Below are 22,344 nucleotides of genomic sequence, written 5' to 3' on the forward strand. Positions count from 1 at the left end.
GTTAATACATATCCATCCTGGCTGGTTACACAGTTCAACTCTGTAATCAGCACCTGAGCAGTACACAACGCTGACAGCAGATTTACTACCCATGTGTGTGTTTCTGTCAGTAATCAGACTCGTGGCATTTTATTTCTTAAAAGGAGAATGTGGGTTATGTGCACAGTGGTGCGCATGCATGTGCTCGCATCTCCTGTCTGCATATGTTTGTGTTTTGTTGTTGAAAGATTTACACAGCAGTGTCTCACCTACCTCAGTCGTGTCTTGTCTTGTCCCAGTCTGCTTTCTTGCTAAGACTCGGCACACAGCATTCATCCTTACCTGATGTACTGTACACAGTGCAGCTCTGCAGTCTTCTGAGATGAAGCATGCAGAACTTGTTTTAACTAATAAAACTAAACAAATAAAGCCAGATAAAGCAAGACAGGACAATGAAGCGAACTTATTTGTACGTGTTAAATATTGTGCTGTACTCAATAGTCGGTACACACACGCAGACGCAAACACGCAAAATAAAAAGTGTAATTTATGCACATATGTTCACGTCATGTGGAAAACAACGTCCCCTTCTATGTGGTGCTTGCACGATCTCGCCAAGTTTATGCTGGTTTCCTCTGGGAGCCGCTCCTTCGCCCGTCATCACAGTGCAGCTGATAGTTGAAGCAATCTTTCAAAAGTGGACACAAGGGCCAGACTTTGCATGTTTGTCCCTCTGGAGCCATTCATTTAAAAAATCCCATTAGCCACAAGAATCTTTGAAATTTTCCCAGTTTAGCCATCGTTTCCATCTTAGGAAGCACCTGTTTTACCACAGAACCAGAGGATAAATGTCAGAGGTTTTACTTTTTAATTTATATGCTTTTGATTATAATTTATAACTTTTAACTTAAAACGTCTTCAGAGCCTCTTTGTTTCAAGTAAAGCACGGTTTTGCACCATGTTGTGCCAGTGGTCAGATATCAGTTGCAGCTGCACAGTGCTGGGCAGGCCGAGGATTTCCCCTCTGATAACGCTAGGATGTGTAAATACAGGTTCAGACATTTAACATTCACTCTGTATGATTTATCCCCCTGAAATATAATGAATTTCATGAAAACTCCTTCACCCTTGGCTCAGCTCTTCCATGCCCACACCAATTTTTGTATTATTGCTGTTATTATTGTTATTTTTTGTGTTGTGTAAGTATTTACCATCACACCAAATGTTAGAATCACCAGTTAACCTGACAAGCAATCTTTGGACATGTTTGTCAGGTTAAACCCAACAACCTTGATGCGAGGCCACCAATGTGCCTCTGTGCTGCCCAACAACTTGATATATAGGCTAACTTGTGCTCTGTGCTTAACCTACTCTAGTTTTTAATACTTTTTCACCCCTTTACGTTGTACTCAAAGTGCACTGCAAGCTGCACTTACAGACATATTTTTAAAGCTCGTGCACACATGGAAACCTGTAAGGGTGCATAGGGAGGTCCTTCGGTTTTAGTCTCTTGCCCAAGGACACTTCAACATAAGGATGCAGAAATCTTGGTCCCCGATTGCACACTGGCTTCCCATTGTTCCTCATACAAAGGATAGCTTAAATGCAAAAAATGTGTTTCCTGATGGGGCTTAATAATGACAATCTTCCACTTTTCTGGCATAGTTGGATAATGTTTTGATTCTCTTTGATACAGTAACTAAGTCCAAAGGCAATATACTTGAAGAAAACCTCAAGGAAAATTGGTTTTGTCATACATTTTAAGAACATACATTTCAACTGGTGCACTATTTTTCTGAGGTGAAAGCCAGTCCACTCTTGACTTAAAAAGATGTTGCCTGTGTTTGTGGCATCTGTTTGTTGAGTTTTCTGACCGCTCATTCATGCAACATGTCTTCATCTGCATCTTGAAGAGTTTCTTGCATTTGTACATGCAATCACTTGCTAGACTCATTCTGTAGGCGTCCATAAGCATTTTTTCTACTTGCCTCGAATTCTACTTGCATGGTGTTGAAGGTTTGATTAATTATTTCCCCTTTTCTTTTTTGTTGAAGAAAATGGTCATTTTGATGAATATTTTTATGGATAATTGTCGTCTTTAAAAGGCTCAAATATGTCAAAAAAGCAAGCAGTTTTGTACTTTCAAATGACCGTATATCTCATAGCATTAAATTTAGTCATTTAATGTATTTCAGATTTTGATCATTGATATATGATATAACAAACACTCCTTGTTTATCTGTTGTCATCCATTTTTCTCTGTCTGAAGACAAATCAAGTCTCCTAACATCCAGAAGCAGACGGTGCCAGGCGAGATGAGGAAAGACGCCCTGATTGATGGACATCCCCACTCGTTATCACAGGTTTGATTATGTTCGTACGTTTATGTCAGTGTTATGTTTGGATTCTTTTTCATGTTTCCAACCAGCAGAGTTCAGTTTGGTTCATTCTCAGTTCATCTACCTGTTTTTGTTTCCCCTCTCACCACCAATTGCAAATGATGTCGATGAATTTCTTCTTCTTCTTAGCTGTGCTGTAGTCCCTCCATTCATAGATCTCAGAGTCTTAACCAGAAACAAAACTCAGTTCCATACCTAAAAACTGCATCATGGTGACTCACATGGGAATAGCAGCACACTGTGTCTAGTCAGACCTCATGATGTACCCTCTCTGATGTAATTTGTGTAGTTGCTTACCTGCTTAGACGTCAACAAGAGTGTTGACTCACTGTGTGAGTGCACACGTATACTTCTACTCGTCTGCAGGCTGAGGTGTTAATATACAGAGTGTAGCCATGCCAGGTTATCCCCAGGGGACGGATGAAGTAAAGTACATTTACCTTCCTGCCAAACAGACCAAGAGTCTCTCTCAGTCTGTTTTTCTGCTGAACTATTCTGCTATTTGTGTATTCTGGCAGCCAGCATTCAACTTCCTATTTCTGTATCTAAACAGTGTCTGTGAAACACACATTAGTATTGCTGGAAAGAGACATGACGTGCATGTCAGGTACAGGGACGTGGGACACGCTGAAGCGGACCTTACCTAGTGCGTCCTTAGTGCGAGTCTTTTTGAAGTTACACTAACAGCTGAACGAAGCGCCCTTGATTCAGGTGTAGCATATAAATACAGCTGCAAGCTTTGGGACAAACTTCCTTCTTTCATGTGCGAAAAATAAAACTTACTCCAAACTCCTTTGGTGGCCTTTCTCTATTTTTTGTAAACATCTTCATATTTTGAACTCTGTCGAGCTGCTTGGCTGTAGCAACAGTCCCCATGAATATACAGCACTTTACATTCAAATGACATCAATCGTTTTCTAGATTACAGCAAAGTATATTTGCGCTCCTCTTGAATGTCAGACAGGCCTCCAAGTGCTGCTGTTCGTCTTTTAACTCGTTCCAGTGGAGGTGACCACATCACTCTAACTCTTGTTGACCTTCAGTGTTTACCAGATTTTACTGCTTGTTTTCGAAGCTTACACGGTCATTCGCCTTTATGTTTGTGATCTCTTTTACTCTCCTCGGCTCTTTGAGGTTCTTTAAAAAGCCCTTTCTGAAAATCTCTGATTCGTATTTTTTTTTAAATATTATTATTATTATAGCATATTATTAGCAGTGTTATCATTAGTATCATTTATCCTGAATACAATATAACCATCACATTTTTGTTGACTACATCATTTAATGTTTGGGATGGCACTAAATGTGGCAGACGCTCAGATATGTCAATTGGGAGAGATTGGAGAAGAAGCATCTTGGATAAGAAGCTTTGAGAAAGGCCTCGGGTCTGCAAAATTTTGTTATTTCCATTTATTTTTGTAGTTATTGAATATATTAAAAAATACTGAGCAAAGGAAATGTTCGTCTTCAAGCAGATACATGCAATCAGACTGAAATCCCTGTTTATTGTCATTGATCTGTGATGCTCCACCCTCCTGGTTTCCTGTGCTATTCTTTTCTGTTTCCTCTGGCAAGAGCCTCAGTCGGTCTTCAGAGCAACTGGCTGCACCTGAGAGGTGGGCGTGGCCAAGAGAAGAAAAAAAAGCAGCTCTTTCCAGCTGCTCTCATTCTTAATAAGTAATCTGAGCCAGATGTTCTGCATAACAATATACAGAACAGTTTTCACAGGACTACATGATTCCACCACAGCATTGCACTTGGGCTGAGCTTTGGTTCATCGTCCTGTTGCATTTATGTCACATTTGACTCTAGAATGCTTTCGTGTACAGACAAGTTCACGATTAACTCCATAACTGCAAAGTGCTCAGGTCCTGTAGCTGTAAAGCCCAAATCATCATCCCTCCTGAGGTTGTTGCAGAGGTTGTGTAGTTTGTTTGGTTGGTAATGTGCATACCTACAGGAAGTAGTATGTTCTTTTAGAGAGAAGAGGCCTTCTCCTGACAGCCCTTCCAAACAAGCCATACTTGTCTGGGATGGAGCTCTTAGGTTTAATGCAATTATTCTGAGACTCTGTTTACAGTCTGACCTTGGGGTGAATTTGCTGGGACGCCCACTACTGGGAAGATTATGGGATTGTGTTAGGATGAACCAGAACGCTCCAGACCATTAAACTTCTGCTTTTACAAAGATATGTTACACCTAGACTATAAAAGCTGCTGCTACTCACCTTCTTAATTCTGTGGGTGTACTTAGTTTTCCACAGCACTACATGGTGTCCTGTGAAAGCTCTTTTTTTCACTGGACTGTAATTCCTTTTGTGCTGACATCTTACATAACATTCTTGCATACTTTCACTTATCCATGCGTGCTTTATAACGTTAACTCCTTTCATGTCTCAACACAGATTTTTAGCCGTGCCAGCGGCATGGCTCTAAAGCTTTCTCGGTTAATCTTGATATTTAGAGAACTATTCAGTGGATTGCCATGAAACTCGATACAGACATCCACTATACTTAGTGCTTAAACCCTAACTTTGATGATCTACCAGCTTCTTCCACAACAAACTTTTGCATCTTTTTAACATTTGCGGTTCAAAGTTAAATGTTCACTGGATGAAATCTCATGAATTTGGCACACATTTGTCTCCTCAAGATGATTTTAATCATGTTGGTAACTCCTTCAGCAAAACCTCAATTCTAATACACTTCATTGAGAACATTCCCATCAACCTATTTCTGGACATTAATAACTGTTACTATGTCATTAACCTAGAAGGACAATCATGGCAAACAATAGTGCGGTTACAAACGAGCATGCTAGCTTTGACAGTCTTGATTATGCCAAAGCTAACATGTAGTCCAAAACAATGTTGTGCTTAAGCTTTGAGGATATAGTCTCACTGAACCACAAAGGCGGCTGTAGAGTCTTAGACTTGTTTTAAAATGAACATAAAATTCACACAAACTCCATTAGAACAGTTTATAATATAGATATTTCTGTCTCCAGACCGTCTGACGTCAAAGACTCCTTTGATCCTTATGAGTTATTGCAAAATCCACTTTAACAGTGATTTCACATGTGCACCACATTTTAGTCAATTCGATTGCGCAGTTAAGTTGAAGAAAAACGTTTCCCCATTTTTGGGGCAGGTTTCAGAAGAAATTTATCACTTGGACATCAATCCAACATGAATAAGACTTAAGTTTCTTAGACGTCAGCTAATAGACAGCAATTTAATGTAATACATTTTGAGGTAACTATAGGAGGAATTTGTTAAAAATGCAACAAAGGCATACCAATAAAACATTGAAATGTTGAAGTCAGGTTACATTAGATCAAATATTCACTGGCTATGGAGACACAACATACAATCTGTATATCCGGTCGTTAAGTGATGACGTGACGAATCCTACTTCCGGGTCTAAAGTAGTCTGCGTTTAATATGGCTTTTGTGTTGTTAACATGTTTAATGTTTTGTATTTTCTTCTATTTGATCTCAAAAAGCTCCTAAAACAGTCAGTGATCACTGTTGACCTCCCTCAGCTTTTATTACCGCTAATCATTTATTTAAGCTCAGTTTTTAAAACCTTAGGATGTAACTACAGCCCAGCCCATGCAGCAGTATATGAATGACTAACCTCGTATTGTGGATGGATTATCTCAGTTGTTCTCCTGGCTGAAGTTTGGTCCTTTTACAGCATCCTGCCATGCGATTACATTTGTTCCTGACCACCGAGAACAGTCACGTTAACTTTTATCGAGTGGAAAAAAAGTTAGCTTGTTTATATTATGCTAACATAGCTGTGTCGCTAGCGGTCACGTAGCACATCATTATATACCAGCTAGCCCAACTTCAGTAACCCTACAAACGTCACTGCTGTTTAGTTTCTGTCTTCATTTATGCTGGAAGTGATAACAGAGCTGTACGTTTTAATTTGTTTCCAAAACCCCGCAGTCAGGACATGCTATATTGTATTTAGATAGAAGCTAGCGAGCTAACTCCCTGCTAACTTCTAACTCCGTTAAATGTCATAAATTCCGTTTTCACGGATGCCTGGATGTTAAACTCAGTTGTTACACCTGGTAGAGCAGAATGCTGATCATTTTATTAAAGATGAAAGACTTTAGACAGTTTTTCAACTCTCAGTAATGCCATAGTGATCGTTTGATATATGGACCTGCAGCGGAGTTTAGACCCAGACACGGCTAGTGACGTCAGACATTACGACCGGATTGTGTCTGCTCAGCGGTGAGGCTGGTTGTGGCCTCTTCCTTTCTCTTTCCACTGCTCTCTGTCTCTCTCTTATCTCTGGCTCCATCAGGAACACAGCACGCTCCAAGGGTAAACACACACAAACAAACTCTCCCAATCTTGCCAGAAGAGTTTGTGGGATGGAGCGATAACATCTCTTTGCTCCATTGTCTCCATCGCGCCACGCTGCACTTAACAAACACAGAGAAAACACATCGGAAGTATTCTCCTCAAACTTTCACACCGGCCTTTTATTTCTCTTTTATCTGTAACTGAGAGGCATCAGCAACCCTCGGTGCTCACCTGTTTTTGAAAGTGAATTATAGCAAGGAAGGTTTCTTCTTTTTGTGTTTTTTGTTTTGTTTTTTGATTTAGGGGGAAATGTGAAGAAAAAAAAGATTGTTCCCAGAGTCTGTAAACTGGACCTAAATTACTTATGAGATGTCTGGCCCTGCACACATATTTAGCATATTTTAAATTATGAAACACAACAGTTCATAAAGACTGAGACAGATGTCTGATCATAGGTGCACAGCTGCTGGAAATGTGCATTCTCTCACTCTCCGCTCGTTTATGTAAGTGATCGTAATCCCTTCATCAAGCCAGAACAGACCAGAGCCATAATGATCCTTCCTGGGGGAATTAGGTGATGATTGTTGCTGCAGAGGCAATTATCTTTACTTTTCTCCCCGTTCTCTGTGCTTTTGTATCTTCTTGCCCTATTTTTCCCCATTCTTTGTAGTCTTGAAAGCCAGCGATATTCTCGTGTTACTAATAAAACTTAAAGCAAACATGTATGCACAGACACATTTATAGTGCACATTCATACAGGGGCAGACACAGCTTTCTGGTTAGGTTACACTCAGGGGTCCAGCAGTGGCAGCCCCATCTCAGTGGGGTGTGTGTGTGCGTGTTTCTGTCTGTTGGGTGGGGTCAGACCAGTACTTGTTGATTCTGGTGCATCGAGTTACTGCTTGTCTGTCACATCCAATTACAGTTTCGGACCGTTGACGCACTCGGCCTGGCTCTGTGTGTGCGTGTGGGTGTTTGTCGCTCACCTCCAGCTGTGCCATGCCGACGTAACGTGCCACAAGTATCCACTTGTGATTCGGATGGCTTGGCAATGTTTTCATCACACTTACGGATAATCCTGTTGCTGCAGTTTTAGTCTGCACCACTGACTCGCTCAGTGAGTTAGCCTCCTGCACTGATGGGCTGATAATTGTACCAACCTTATACTTATTTCCTCTTCTTTAGTATTTATTGGAGGCACTTAATAAGCTATTCATGTGCAACTTGTGTGTTCCTGGCGCTGTCTCATAAAATGACTTTCACTACATGTGTGGAATCCATCACAAGCGATTTCTCTTGTAATACAAAATATTTTCTAGATCCCTGTCAGACATGAGACATGTGCACATTTACAGGGCAGCTAAAGCTGGCTGATGCCACTCTTTCAAAGATCATATTCACTTTCACAAACATGTAGCATCTATTTCTGAGATGAAATATCATTTTAACAGCAGTCAGCCAGACTTATTCTCACGTTTCCTAGAGAGCGTCCGGCCATCCCTATTACTCAACAGTGCTTATTGCTTTTCACATACCTCGTTCACATTTATATTTTACATGTAGATGTAAGGCATGAGTATATCAGGTTTGTGACACTTTTGTTGCTCCTTATGGACAGATTTTGTAGCGTGTTGCCATTAATTGTTCTTTCTTACATACCCTTCTTATTGTCATCTTGTGTCACTGTGACTCTACAGAGAATTATGGGACTACATGTTTCCGTAATAGTTAAAGGCTCATTGTTTGATATGAGTTCAAACCAGAATTTGATTGTAATTCTATAATTCAGATCTGGGGTTTAGTGTGAAGTTTATAAGTTTGCTTTATCAGTTCATTAGTTTAACCATTTAAAATCACTGGAAACTGTTTCCTCGTCCACGTGTCCACAAAGCTTCTGTAGTGCTCCCAGAAAAGTGTGAACGTGTGAACTAGAAAGTGAGTCAACGCTTTCGGTGCTGCAGAGAAAGTTGACAAAAAAAGAAAGGTGGCGAGATGGAGAATCAGAGGGTTTATTATTTCTGTCCAGTGTTTTCTTTCACAGTTCCATCAACCAGGGTGGAAGCGGATCCTTTTCTTCCACTCACCATAGGTGTGAAAGGCCACACACAAACTGCATGTAAATGCACACAGTCTACTCCACACCTACAGATTCTCACACTCACATGGATGGCAGCAAAGGTCACAGCACTTAGAAACTCTTTCTGCCCTTCTTCTCTCTCTCTTGTGTCTCGGCTGTGTCTAATTCTTCATGTGGGAAGTCTGTTTGCTTCTCTAGCTGCAGGATTTGTTTTTCTTTTCTTTCATTTCTGATTTAGCTAGAATGATTTTTTTTTTGCAAAGGACCAAACAGTGCAGTGTGAATGCAGATGATTTGTGCACCAAATCGTTTGAACATTTAAGAACAAACTATACTGAAAAAACATTCATCTTCCTGCTTTTTGCTGCTTTGCTTCCAAAACCCCTCCCCTTAAATCTTCATGCCCCTAGCTTCCTCTTTTGGCTTCCCAGGATGCCATGCGGGACACAGCTGAGCGGATCATGGAGCTGGAGAGGGCACTGAGAGAAAGCATGAACACCTCTGCACATAGGGAGGCTCTCTGGGCACAGGAGGAGGCTGCCCGGGTTCAGGCCCAGAGACAGGTTTACCCGGCGTAGCGCACGCGTATCGGGCGCCATACCACCATATACATTTACTCGCACGCATGCACACAGATAGTCTCGAGGCTCTCCACACAGGTTTCCTTGTGTACCTTTTAAACTCTGTGATCAGTTGATCAGATCATTCAGGACTTCAGGACCACTGCAAAAAACAAAACTTAACTGCGCCTCCATGTGGTTCAAAATGTAGCTGCAGGCAGACCATTATATCATTATTACCAAATGGGTAGTTGCCTTTTGTTTCCTCTCTGTTATTGCTTTTTCTTCTTAATTTACTTTTTATTCTCTAAACACTCTTTTGTTTATTTTATTCTTCTTGACTGAAATTTCAAACCAAAAAAAAGGAGAAAAAATTCCAGTGGCCTCCTTTCGTTTTTTCTTGTTAACTTTGCATCTTTGAAAATGTAAGCATACGTTTGAGATGTTGTGAGTTTATGTCTCTGTAAGCAGAGTGACTGACAAAGCTGGAGACTTGATGGAGCACAGGTTGCCCCTTTTAACCACATGTCCTGCTTATCTGGCTGCCTTTCTGGCTGCCTGCTGGTCCGTCTACAACTTTGAGCAGGCCCCAAAAAAGTTTACGTGTGTGTGTGTGTGTGTGTGTGTGTGTGTACGTAGGTGTGTCTGCGGTGGGAAAGAGAAACAAGGCAAGGGAGTGTGTTTCCTCTCGGTGTGAGCATGCATTTGAATGAGAATGACCTCGCATTACTTACGAGTGCCACAAGTAACATGAGAGCAATCGGCGGTTAAAACAAGAACCAACATTTTGAGGCAGAATGGCGGCTATATTGCCTCAAACACACACGTGTGCTTCCTGGGAGAGTTTAAAAGATGAAGAGAGGCCGGAGCAGCAAAGTAAGAGAAGGTCAAACTCAGTTTAGAAAATTTTGCGAGCGCCAACGCTAACTGCGGCTTGTTTTTTTTTTGTTTTTTTTCTCCCTTCTTTTCACAATTTCTGTACTTTTGCACGCTTGACTTGCATTCAGCATGGATACTGTGTTTATCAAACAATATTCTGATTCACTGCAAAGTCAGAAAAGTATATTTATGTCTGAGGGACTTTTTGCACGCATAGAAGTAAATGATTCAGCTGTGACCTGAGATTACCCAAAGATTCAGGAAAAGCCTTTTCTAGCTGATGACACATTAACATTCATTGACCCCACGAGCCATAGTCACAAGCCTTTATTATAAGTCAATCCAAACCCTACGCATAGAAAACATACCGAGCCAGCGTGTGGTCATACTAGCGACTGAACTTGACACGAGCTGAACTAGAATGGAGTTACAGCCACACTGTTGACACAAGGAAAGCTGCCCGAGTGCTCAAGGTGCTCAGTCACCGATGCTCACTGTTCGCTGTCAAAGGAGTGAGCTTTGTCAGCCAAAATAACGTTACCACATAAGACGGGAGCGGTTCAGCATGCCATCATTTTAAAACTAGACAGTTGTCAGTCAATCACCAGTCTTGCCTCGGAGACTGGAAAAGAGTGCGTGGAGCGACTTAGAGAGGAACCAGTTCCTTTGAAACATCACCTGACTCTGGCACTGCTTCAGCCCGCCCTGCCAAACTCACATTCTCACCCCTCCTCTCCTCACTCTTTGCTTGATTTTCTTCTTTCTTCTCCCCTCTGTCCCAGAGTAATCAGTCTCATGATGTGTAATGCGCTGAAAGTCTTCCATCAGCCTGACCTGCTGAAATGGAGCATGGGTAATGCCCTGGGTCACTTTTTTTCACACCCTTGTTTTCTAAGTCTCTCACTCCCTCTGCCTCTCGTCTTTCTCATACAATCATCTCTGCTGTCCAGCCACTGTCCCGAGCCTTGCGTGTTCCCATCTGCCTTCTTAAGTTGTCTCACGCAATTATCTCCGCGCTCTCTCTCTCTTGTTCTTGATTTCTGCTGTTTTGCTCTCCCCTCTGTGGCGTTTGAACTAGGCCTTTGAACCAGCAACACAACGCAAACGGACAAGAGGGATTTGGCCCTTACCTCTGAGCCCTCAATCAGCTTATCAACTAAAGGGGCTTTGGGCCAGCCTTAGAAGGCCTTAGCCTGGCTGGGGGGCTTTGCCTTGAAGTTGAGCTAAATTAGCACGCACAGGCTCACTGCTAAGCTGATTAGGTCCCTAATTTCACTAAAATGCATTGTATTCCTTATTAATGATGTGATTGTGAAGTGAGGGCTAGCCTGGGTGGTGGACTAATAAGGGACTGGGAAGGGAAAAGTTGGTGCATGAGGGTTGATAGGCATGTGGTGGGTGTAAGTGGAGCTGTGTGTGTGACCCTTGGCTTTCAAGAAGAAAAGATTGGCTTTGTATGCACTCGATCCTGGAATCAAACAGTGAATATTAAAATGGTGTAAGTTTGGAGACGTGCATATTTTGACGTTGCTCGGTCTATTAACAGCTAGAAACTACTGAGGTCAATTGTTCTTGGCAGAGCTATGGGGTGTATTTTATTGAATATATTGAATATTTTGTTACATTTTGAAGACGTTTTGACTGAAAGTCGTCATTTTCCAACCGTACTGTTTAAGTTTCAGCGCTCCGCACTCCCTTTGCTTTTTTCTTCTCGTATTCAGGGTGTGATATTCATGAAGAGTGAGCACGTAAGCTGACATCTGTGAAACACACCTAGAAAACTGGAGGAGATGGAAACTGTCCTGAAAATGTGTGAACCATTTGGCTCCTTCATAAAAGAGGCCCATTCCTTTCTCTCATGTCCTACCCCATGCAGTGGTTTTCCCCAATAATCCTTTTCTCTGCATTTTTCTTTCTCCTTTTTTTCTTCCAAACTTTAGATTTTTTTTACCCTGTATCACAAATTAGCAGCTCATCAAAAGTAAACAATGATAAATGTATGTTCCTGTTGTTTTACATTTACATCTGTACATGCTTGAGTAATACTGCATCCTATTGTGAAGTGCTAGCTGTTAGACAATTAGACACTTCCTGTCTAATGACGCCCTGAGGTCATATCCTGTCAGACACACATGTGTGTGCAGATACAGAGGATGCAGTCAAGAGGTTGATCATTATCCTCAGCTCTAAAGCACAACTGCACTTGAGAATATGATAAGTGAAAGGCGAGGGTTGAGAGGAGAGGGTCAGAACAATCACTCAGCTAACCTGTGACCCCGAGTAATTTCTCCTGCTCCTAAATGTCAGCTGGCCATTGATTTTCAATGTTTAGGCTGTCATTTTATGTCATCTTTTAGCAATCCAACACACGTTCTTGACACACACACAGACAGCAGATAACTTGTCCTATATCAAATTACTTTAGCATGCTCACTTCTGTGTGTGAGTGTGCATGCATAAGTGCAGAATAGACATGTTTCTTTGTATTATTATAAACTTATCTTATAATTAAGAACGGATCAATGTGGGTCCTCTAGTGTGTTTATACCACCTTCCTTCTTTGTCTTCCACTGAATAGCTGGAGGAGCTGATGGGAGCTTTGGAGAAGACGCGCCAGGAGCTGGACGCCACAAAACTGCGTCTGTCCTCCACTCAGCAGTCGCTGCATGAAAGAGACGGACATCTGAACAGTCTGCGACAGGAGAGACGAAAGCAGCTGGAGGAGATTCTGGAGATGAAGTGAGTGTCGCAGTCACCTACATGTCTACATATACCGCACTCACTTTCAGTTACATTAGGTAGCTTTTAGTTGAAGTTTAACTGAATTGAGTACAGCTGTCGGCCCAAACATCTGTCTTTACAAAGTGGTTAGTGTTGTGGTTTAGGTCACAATATTAGAAACGTGCCATTTTCATGTGCTTATTGTTTAGGTTAAAGTTAAAGGCAACGTTCTTGCAGTGCAAGATGTGTAGTAAAATGAGTAGCACTGGATATTTTAGTAATAAGATGCTAACAGAGGGGTAAAAATTTGAGTCATGCTGTATTACTACTTTAGAAATACACCATGTTTTTAGGTAAGAAGTCACAGCACTGGACACCATGTTTAACATTATTTCCCTGAAACATCAGGACTGTGTGAATAATTTCAGTTGTAAGAAGTTAATTATCAAATGTTTTACTTTTTTAAAAATCATGTGATTTGATGCATCTGAGGCAGTTTGGGGTTCAGTATTGAGTCAGGGAACACATCAACATGCAGACTGGGAGAGTCTGGAATTAAACCACTGTCCTTTAACTTTCTAATCTTTGTTTTTGGCTCCATTACACTATTACATAAATGCCATTCAAATGTATCTCAAGTAGAAATTGTTGATCCCAAGTTAATGTTTTCAGTTACATAGTAATTTCTTAGTTATGCATTTTTAAAATTAAATTATTGCCCCAGTACCCCACGTGTTGACACGGAGCTACCATATCGACTGGTAGTGAGCGATTCTACACTTTTCTACTCAGTTTAAACACTTTCTTGCTACAAACCTCATTCACCCTTTCATACAAAAGCCCTTTTCTGTGCATAAGCACTAACTTAATGTTCACAAACACTATAATAAATGCATTCAGGGGAACTCTTGGTTAAGTATATTGTCCAAGGATACTTTGACATGCAAGTTGGAGGATCGAACCCCTGACCCTCCGATCGGTAGACGACCTGCTGTACCTCCTGAGCCACAGCTGCCTCCGAAGGGGGGATAAAAGTACACTAAAAGTGTGAGTGCAAGTGACTGACAGCCCATAAAAGTAGATTTTCTTTTTTTGGCATGGTATGATGGGCACTGGCATGATTTACTCACTGTTTTATCAAGAACATTTGTAAAAATAGCAGCATTTTTTTCACTGCAGCTCATAAACCTGTGTCTAATATTGTATTAGGCACATTTATCTGCTCACCTGTTCACATATGCGTTCGTGTTTGAGTGTGATATAGACATCAGCTCTGAGGTGTATTCTGAAGCAGGATCAGCCGTTGTCTAAAGGTGCCTCGTGAAAAGTTCAGTTTATTGAGGACAGGTGGTGTAGTCTTAGATTTGTGTGCAGCTCTTGCTTCGTGTGTCTTTGTGACACAGAAGGAAGCTTAGGAGGAGGATGTGTAGAACTGTTTGCATTTCCATGTGTGAGTGTATGTCAGTGGTTGTGTATGGATGTGTGAGTGAGTTCAGTGATCTGCAAGTGGCTTGGCTACATGTGCGTTTGCTTTGAGCGCTCTGATTGAAGGAGCATGGAACCACATATCTGCTTGTCATGTGCTGCGGAGAAATGCCTTTAATGTCAGCTACTCAGTGCAGTACAAAAGAGAAGGCTGGCACATTCTGTATGTATTGAAAACACAATTGTTAAAGCCTACTGTGGCTTCAGCTCTTCAGACCACACATATCTGATGTACATATAGCTGTATAGGGTATTTCTGACTACTGACAGCAGGGTGCCCTTTGCCTGTCTATCTTCATACACACACACAAACACACACACTGCTGATACAAACCACCTTCCTGTCTGTTTCAATTTCCACCCTCCAAGCATTACTGGGAATGTTTATCAGTGGAAATGAATAACATATGATAAAGTCAGAAAGCGTGGTCTACGTACAGTATAGAAAAATGCTCAGCAAAGTAGCATGTGATTATTTTAGTGAGTTAGTGGTCCGGTAGCTTATATTGATTTTATTAGAAATATATCTGAGGAAGAAGGTTGTTGTGATGATTCGCTGACATGAACAACAAAAACAACAAAGTAGAACCTTCAGCTTTTGTTCAAGCCTGCATTGGTAAGACCTTTAGAAATGTGCCATTGATAAGGGGACATGAGAGGCATGAATGTGCATGTTTGTGTGTGTGGTCTGTTGTACACGGTTAAGTGTGTGTGTGCGTGAAGAGGTTAGAAGCAGGGGTTAGGGGTCACTGGTGATGAGGATTAAAGGACTGTTGAACTGCAAAGGGCAAAGCTTCGTGAGACTGACACACAGCTGAACAAGCTGCAAAGATACACTTGCAGAACGTACACACAGCCTCAGTGGAACTCGCATATAATCACTCACGTCTGCAGACATGCACATACTTACACAAACTGTGGCTTACTCCTTTAAAAGGGGCCATATTCCCAGAGCACAGCTCTGCTCCAAGTTAGCAGAGGGAAAGCTAAACAGGAAAGATAGAGCAATGAAAGAGAGGTAACAAGCGAGACACGTTAGGGGGAAAGCAGAAAACATTCGGGCAGAAAGAGGGAATGAGAGGGAGCAGAGAGTGGAATGGAGGGACTGCACATGCTGAAGCATTTCAAATCTTAAATCATGAGAGAAGTTTGATTGCATGCCAAGTTTCTCCTTCCCTCTGCTGTAATGTGGCATTTGTCAAGAAGACCAGCTGAAGCAAACCATGTGAGGCACGTCTCCAATGAATTGGAGAGCTTTCTGTGTGTGTCTTTAATGTGTGCATATATATGTGTGCGTGTGTGTGTCTGTGTGTGTGTGTGTGTAAGCCAGAGGGAGGTAGAGAACTCTTGGCTTTTCAACACTGTTAATGAAAGAGACAAGGAAGGAAAAAGCATTTTCAATACTCTCATTGCATTCTGGGTTTCCCTGTTCATCGTGTGTGTGTGTGTGTGTGTGTGTGTGTGTGTGTGTGTGTGTGTGTGTGTGTGTGTGTGTGTGAGAAAGAGAGAGGGAGAGCATTTTCATATTTGCCTTTTACAGATATAGCTATATAGCTGAATGCTTAATGCTTAAGAACACTGCAGGTCTCCTCTGTCACCCCACACCAGATTGAGTTTCCACCACACTGTACAATATTCACACACACATACAAACACTCACACTCACACAGATGGCCTCTGGAGGAGCTAGTCATTAAACAAGTCTTGGGTCATGGGGTATAGGTGCACAATAGAGAAATTATGTGTTTGGACATTTTGAATAGCTAGTCATTGAGATGTTTCCATAGTCTGAATAGGATAAAACTATATATGCCACAACATCGCAGTGGCTTACTGAACCTGATCCTTCTATAGACTTTGGGAATGTAGGTGATATTATCTCTGTTTACATTTCAGTGATGGAAACGACGATAGTGGAAAGAAAGGGGGGAAAAACAGTGGCAGCTTCGATGCAGAGTTGATAAAGCGGAACTTCTTTGGGGTAGCTAAGTGGTAAGTTGAAAAGTTAAGAGATGGAGGAAAAAATTACAAGACAGAATGAGGAAAAGAGGAAGTTGTATCATAGATTTAGGGAGGAAATAGTACATGATGGAGAATGATATGCTGGGCCAGGGATTGATGGAGGGACTGATGGATGTAGGGAGTGGTGGAAGAAAGAAAGGTGAAGCTGAACTATAGCTGTAAAGAGTTGGAAGAGCCATATGAAGAGCAGTTGTTGGAGTAAAATGACCAACTTTAGCACAACATATATCAGCAAATACCTGCATCACACTGAAACAAAGAACGCATACCTTTTAAATATTTTTACTTTTCATGTGGAGCATCTATCCATCCATCTTCATCCGCTTTGTCCGGGGCCGGGTCGCGGGGGCAGCAGCCTAAGCAAAGAGGCCCAGACCTCCCTCTCCCCAGCCACCTCCTCCAGCTTATCCGGGGGATCACCAAGGCGTTCCCAGGCCAGCCGAGAGATATAATCTCTCCAGCGTGTCCTGGGTCTGCCCCGGGGCCTCCTCCCAGTGGGACACGCCTGGAACACCTCACCCAGGAGGCGCCCAGGGGGCATCCTTATCAGATGCCCGAACCACCTCAGCTGGCTCCTTTCGATGTGGAGCAGCAGCGGCTCTACTCTGAGCCTCTCCCGGATGGCCGAACTTCTCACCCTATCTCTAAGGGAGAGGCCAGCCACCCTTCGGAGGAAGCTCATTTCTGCCGCTAGTATCCGCGATCTCGTTCTTTCGGTCACTAACCACAGCTCGTGGCCATAGGTGAGGGTAGGGACGTAGATCGATCGGTAAATTGAGAGCTTCGCTTTTACACTCAGCTCCCTCTTCACCACGATGGACCAGTGCAGCGTCCGCATTACTGCAGCCGCCGCACCAATCCGTCTGTCGATCTCCGGCTCCCTTCTCCCAAACTCGCGAACAAGACCCCGAGATACTTGAACTCCTCCACTTGGGGCAGGAACTCATCCCCGACCCGGAGTGGGCACTCTTTTTCGGCTGAGAACCATGGCCTCAGATTTGGAGGTGCTGATCCTCATTCCCGCTGCTTCACACTCGGCTGCGAACTGTTCCAGTGCGAGCTGGAGGCCCTCACCCGATGAAGCCAACAGAACCACATCAAAGCAGAGATGAGATTCTGAGGCCACCAAAGCGAAAGCCCTCCGCCACTTGGCTGCGCCTAGAAATCCTGTCCATAAAAATTATGAACAGAACCGGAGACAAAGGGCAGCCCTGGCGGAGCCCATCACCCACCGGGAACGAGTCCGACTTATTGCCGGCAATGCGAACCAAGCTCTTACAACGGTTGTATAGGGATCGAATGGCCCGTAGCAATGGGCCAGACACCCCATACTCCCGCAACACCTCCCACAGGACACCCCGAGGGACACGGTCGAATGCCTTCTCCAAGTCCACAAAACACATGTATACTGGTTGGGCAAACTCCCATGCACCCTCAAGTATCCTCGAGAGGATAAAGAGCTGGTCCAGTGTTCCACGACCAGGACGAAAACCGCATTGTTCCTCCTGTATCCGAGGTTCGACTAGCGGACGAACTCTCCTTTCCAGCACCCTGGCATAGACTTTCCCAGGGAGGCTGAGGAGTGTGATCCCCCTGTAGTTGGAACACACCCTCCGGTCCCCCTTCTTAAAGATGGGGACCACCACCCCGGTCTGCCAGTCCACAGGTACTGCCCCTGATCTCCACGCAACATTGCAGAGGCGTGTCAACCAGGACAGCCCTACAACGTCCAGAGCCTTCAGGAACTCGGGGCGGACCTCATCAACACCAGGGGCTCTGCCACCAAGGAGTTGTTTAACTGCCTCAGTGACCTCGCCCCCGGAAATTGGCGGGTCATTCCCCTCATCCCCAGACTCTGCTTCCTCCTCGGAAGACGTGTCAGTGGGATTAAGGAGGTCCTCGAAGTATTCCTTCCACCGCCTGACAATTTTCTCAGTCGACGTCAGCAGCGCTCCGCCAGCACTATACACAGTGCAGGTAGAGCACCGCTTTCCCCTCCTGAGACGCCTGACGGTTTGCCAGAATCTCTTCGAGGCAGTCCGAAAGTCTTTTTCCATGGCCTCTCCGAACTCCTCCCACACCCGAGTTTTTGCTTCAGCCACTGCCCGAGCCGCACTCCGCTTGGCCTGTCGATACCTGTCGGCTGCCTCCGGAGTCCCACAGGATAACCAAGCCCGATAGGACTCCTTCTTCAGCCTGGTGGCTCCCTTCACCTCTGGTGTCCACCATTTGGTTCGGGGATTACCACCACAGCAGGCACCAACCACCTTGCGGCCGCAGCTCAATGCAGCAGCTTCGGCAATGGAGACGCTGAACATGGTCCATTCGGACTCAATGTCCCCAGTCTCCCTCGGAATGCTGTTGAAGCTCTGCCGGAGGTGTGCGTTGAAGATCTCGCGGACTGGGGCCTCTGCTAGACGTTCCCAGCACACCCTCACTACGCATTTAGGTGCACCAGGTCTGTCCAGCGTCCTCCCCCGCCACCTGATCCAACTCACCACCAGGTGGTGATCAGTTGACAGCTCAGCCCCTCTCTTTACTCGAGTGTCCAGAACATATGGTCGCAGGTCTGGTGATACGATTACAAAATCGATCATCGACCTGCGGCCCAGAGCGTCCTGGTGCCACGTGCACTTATGGACACTCTTATTTTCAAACAAGGTGTTCGTTATGGCCAAACTGTGATTTGCACAGAAGTCCAGTAACAAAGCACCGCTCGGGTTCAGATCAGGGAGGCCGTTCCTCCCAATCAGACAACAGCCCCCAGACAACATAGCCCCTGGGATCCCTGGGTCACACAAACCCCTCCACCACGATAAGGAAGCGATTCATGGAGAGGTGGAGCATGTTTTCAAGTAATTGGCCACCAATTGTTTTTTTTTTTTTTTAATAAATAAAGTCAGTATTTAGTTCAAAAGAGCTTTGATTTCCTTAGTAGTCTTATACAGTTTTGAAGACACTTGGCAGGCAGGTTCTTCCAAGCATCTTTTAGTACTTGCAGCAGTTTGTCATTGGTTTTTGTTTCCTAATGAACTTCCCAACAGACTCGCTAATGTTAATATCTCTGTCGGCGATCATATTATGTGCTTCTGTCATTGAAGATGGCTTTTTTATTACTTTGAATATTTGGCAAAAAATGTCTTAACTTACATTTACTCGAAGTGATCTCCTACTTCTTCCTGGTATTGCTTGATGGACACAAATCTAAACTACTAAAGTAAGATTAAATAGAAAGCTTTAAATGCAATGATTAAACACAGAGAAAATATACTCTGAATAGCTGTTTCTTTGTGACAGTAACTGCTATAAGAATCCAATTTAATAACTAAATGAACATATAAAGAGACGTTGTAAATATGACATTAATATAGCTGTCTGCTTTTTCTTCTTCTCTAAAAAGGTTCTAAATAACATGTTGGACAGAAAGGCTGAAAATAACAAACAAGATCCTTAAGCTTTTTATATCCTATTATACCCACATTTGTCCTTGACGCTTGAAAGCCTTCTGAACAGTTATGGTGTGAGATTATACAAAAGTAAATTCAGGTCAAATGCCACCACTCATTTCTTTTATCATGTCTTCACTCAAGTGCAAATGAAATATTCTACACAGTGGAAACATAGCAAGACCTCAATTACAACTCCAGATTACATTCTGTCACATATCCATCTGCTGCCCGCTTACAGTAACTCATGGCATAATGAAGCTTAGAGCAGTAGCGACGTTATGACTTCAAAATCCCCAATGTAGACATCCTGTCTGCATAGCACCATCGCCATGGTTACACTGACTAAACACACAGAGAGACCAGCTGTACTGGCAAGGTCATGTCCCTGCTCACTGATCTCTCACAGGGACCTGGACACACACACGCGGGTTTTCACAAACTTAAAAACGAACACACAAATGAATGCAGCATGTGCACACACTCACACACACCTTTAGACTGAAAAGCCTCATTTACACGTTCATATCTTCAGCAAGCCAATATAGGCAATATTATGTTTTTGTGGTTTTTCTAAAAATTACATTCACATATACTGACATCATTTTGCTAATGACTCTGAGCTCACGGAAATATATGACGTCACAGCATTTTGTACACAAGAACTTGAAGTGGATGCTCACACCTATGCACCTTTGCACAGCCATATGCGCACAATTACCGCGTGGCGTTATAGCACCATTGTTGTGATAGGTAATGATGAGACATGGAGGGTCAGTGCCGTATGTGAATGGGATTCTCTGTGTTGCAGCGATGAGGAGGGGCTGACTCCACATCACCTTCCCCTCTCTGAGCAAGTTTGTATGCGCGCCGCCTCGTGGGATCTTCAGCCCATTCATCATGTCTGTCTATGCTCCTGTGCCCTCTGACACATGTGTTTACCTTCGACGTGTGTGTCAGCTGTTGAGCCTATAGGTGTCTTATTATGTCAAGGCCTAGGCAGGCTCCACCCAGCTCCTCCAACTCGTCCTTTGAGGTTTTGTCAATGGAGGACTTCATCACATGGAAATGCTTCCAAGTCGCTTGTTCGGTATAGTAAGGTAATGGAGACTTCTTTCTAGATCCTATAATGCGAGCCGCAAGGGTGGAAACAAATAGTCCAGAGATACATGTAAAGTTTGCTCACGCATTTAGGTTTTCAAGTTGGATACTGCTCGGCTCGGCTAACACTCTTAGAGTTTGAATACTATATTTAACACTAAATCTTTGTAGCCATTTTCTCCTGGACCCAAATCTGCTCATGCCACAAGTTGGGCTGTTTTAACATCAATTATGGTTATATTTTATCACTACTTATTAATATTTTACTGGTGCCTATAGTCAGATAGCGTGCTTGGCAAGCACCGACTTACCCATTAAATACGATTTGGAAGTTCTGCACGGTTTGTAAACCCTGGTTTGAGTTTTGCATGGCTGCTGCACAGATGTACACTCTCTGTAAGCGTCAGTGTGAGAACTGCTGGGCCGAGGTACCAGTGAGGTTTCAAGAACCATGGAGTGGCTATGAGAAGTGGCATTGTCTCCTTAAGTTAAAGCGTAAGTGAGATGAAGGCTCATAAAAGTGGTGATGAACTGTGACACTCTGAGGACGTCTGCTGAGGGTCGACAGTGGATATACGTGTTTTGTTAAACTGATAGAGATGGAAGAGTCTTTCCAAAGAAAGACGCAATTTTTGTCCTAATCTGATAAATGACATATTGAAGTTGGAGTGATTAGGAAAAGAAAAGAAGTGAAAAAGATTTAAAAAACACACACACATGCAAAAGGAATGCAGTGATTGACAATCATAAGGAAAGACAGGGAGGCCACATCAAGGAGCCAATGGGGGAATGTTGCATGTGGAAACCGCCTTCAACTATGTACCGAGTTCCCCACTTGAGTAAAATCATTCTTTCAGTATCTCTTCCGACTTTTGCTTCATCGCTCTTTTAACACTGACCTACTTAACTTCCTCTGAGTATGAAACGTTCTCCCGCCTCTCTTTTTTGTCTGTTCTCCTCTTGTTTTATCTCGGGACGGGTGGAAGAGGGCCTGGAATTTATCACACATACCTAATAATTACTATCACAGGAAATGGTGCTGAGGAAATAGGTGCACCAGCGCTGCTAATTAGTGTCAGTCGCAAACACGTGCACACGCTTGCATGCACGCGCACACACACACTTAAAGCTTATTAGTGTCGTTTGGCCAGCGTATAAGGAGAACTCTTTGGAAAGCCCATGAATGCTGATTGGCCTTAGGGAGACTAACACCCCTAAGTTTACCCGGCTGTATAAATCTCAAGACTAATTGTGTGCGCAGGAGTGGGCAATTGATTAGGTGGGCCTTGCAGCCATAAAGAGGCAGCCCGGGACACAGCACCCAGAGGGGACCAGTGACGCCCTTCTAAAC

At 43.3% G+C, this 22,344-nt stretch overlaps 1 protein-coding gene across 2 annotated transcripts in view; it reads left to right on the forward strand.

Moving 5' to 3' along the window:
* Positions 1 to 22,344, forward strand: part of LOC146549951 (ERC protein 2) — a 161,796-nt gene that overhangs the window by 73,960 nt on the left and 65,492 nt on the right. The window contains exons 11-13 of one of the 2 annotated variants that reach the window (XM_085259342.1): positions 2,249 to 2,342; positions 9,190 to 9,342; positions 12,797 to 12,957. In XM_085259342.1, the coding sequence (XP_085115468.1) occupies positions 2,249 to 2,342; positions 9,190 to 9,342; positions 12,797 to 12,957 (408 nt within the window). The remainder of the gene's footprint in view (positions 1 to 2,248; positions 2,343 to 9,189; positions 9,343 to 12,796; positions 12,958 to 22,344) is intronic. The other variant, XM_085259343.1, reaches the window with a different exon arrangement.

Source organism: Mchenga conophoros, linkage group LG20 (genome assembly GCF_057382185.1).
Source record: "Mchenga conophoros isolate Kocher_MC1m ecotype Shallow Benthic linkage group LG20, M_conophoros_male_GT1.1, whole genome shotgun sequence".
NCBI classification, from domain to species: Eukaryota; Metazoa; Chordata; class Actinopteri; order Cichliformes; family Cichlidae; genus Mchenga; species Mchenga conophoros.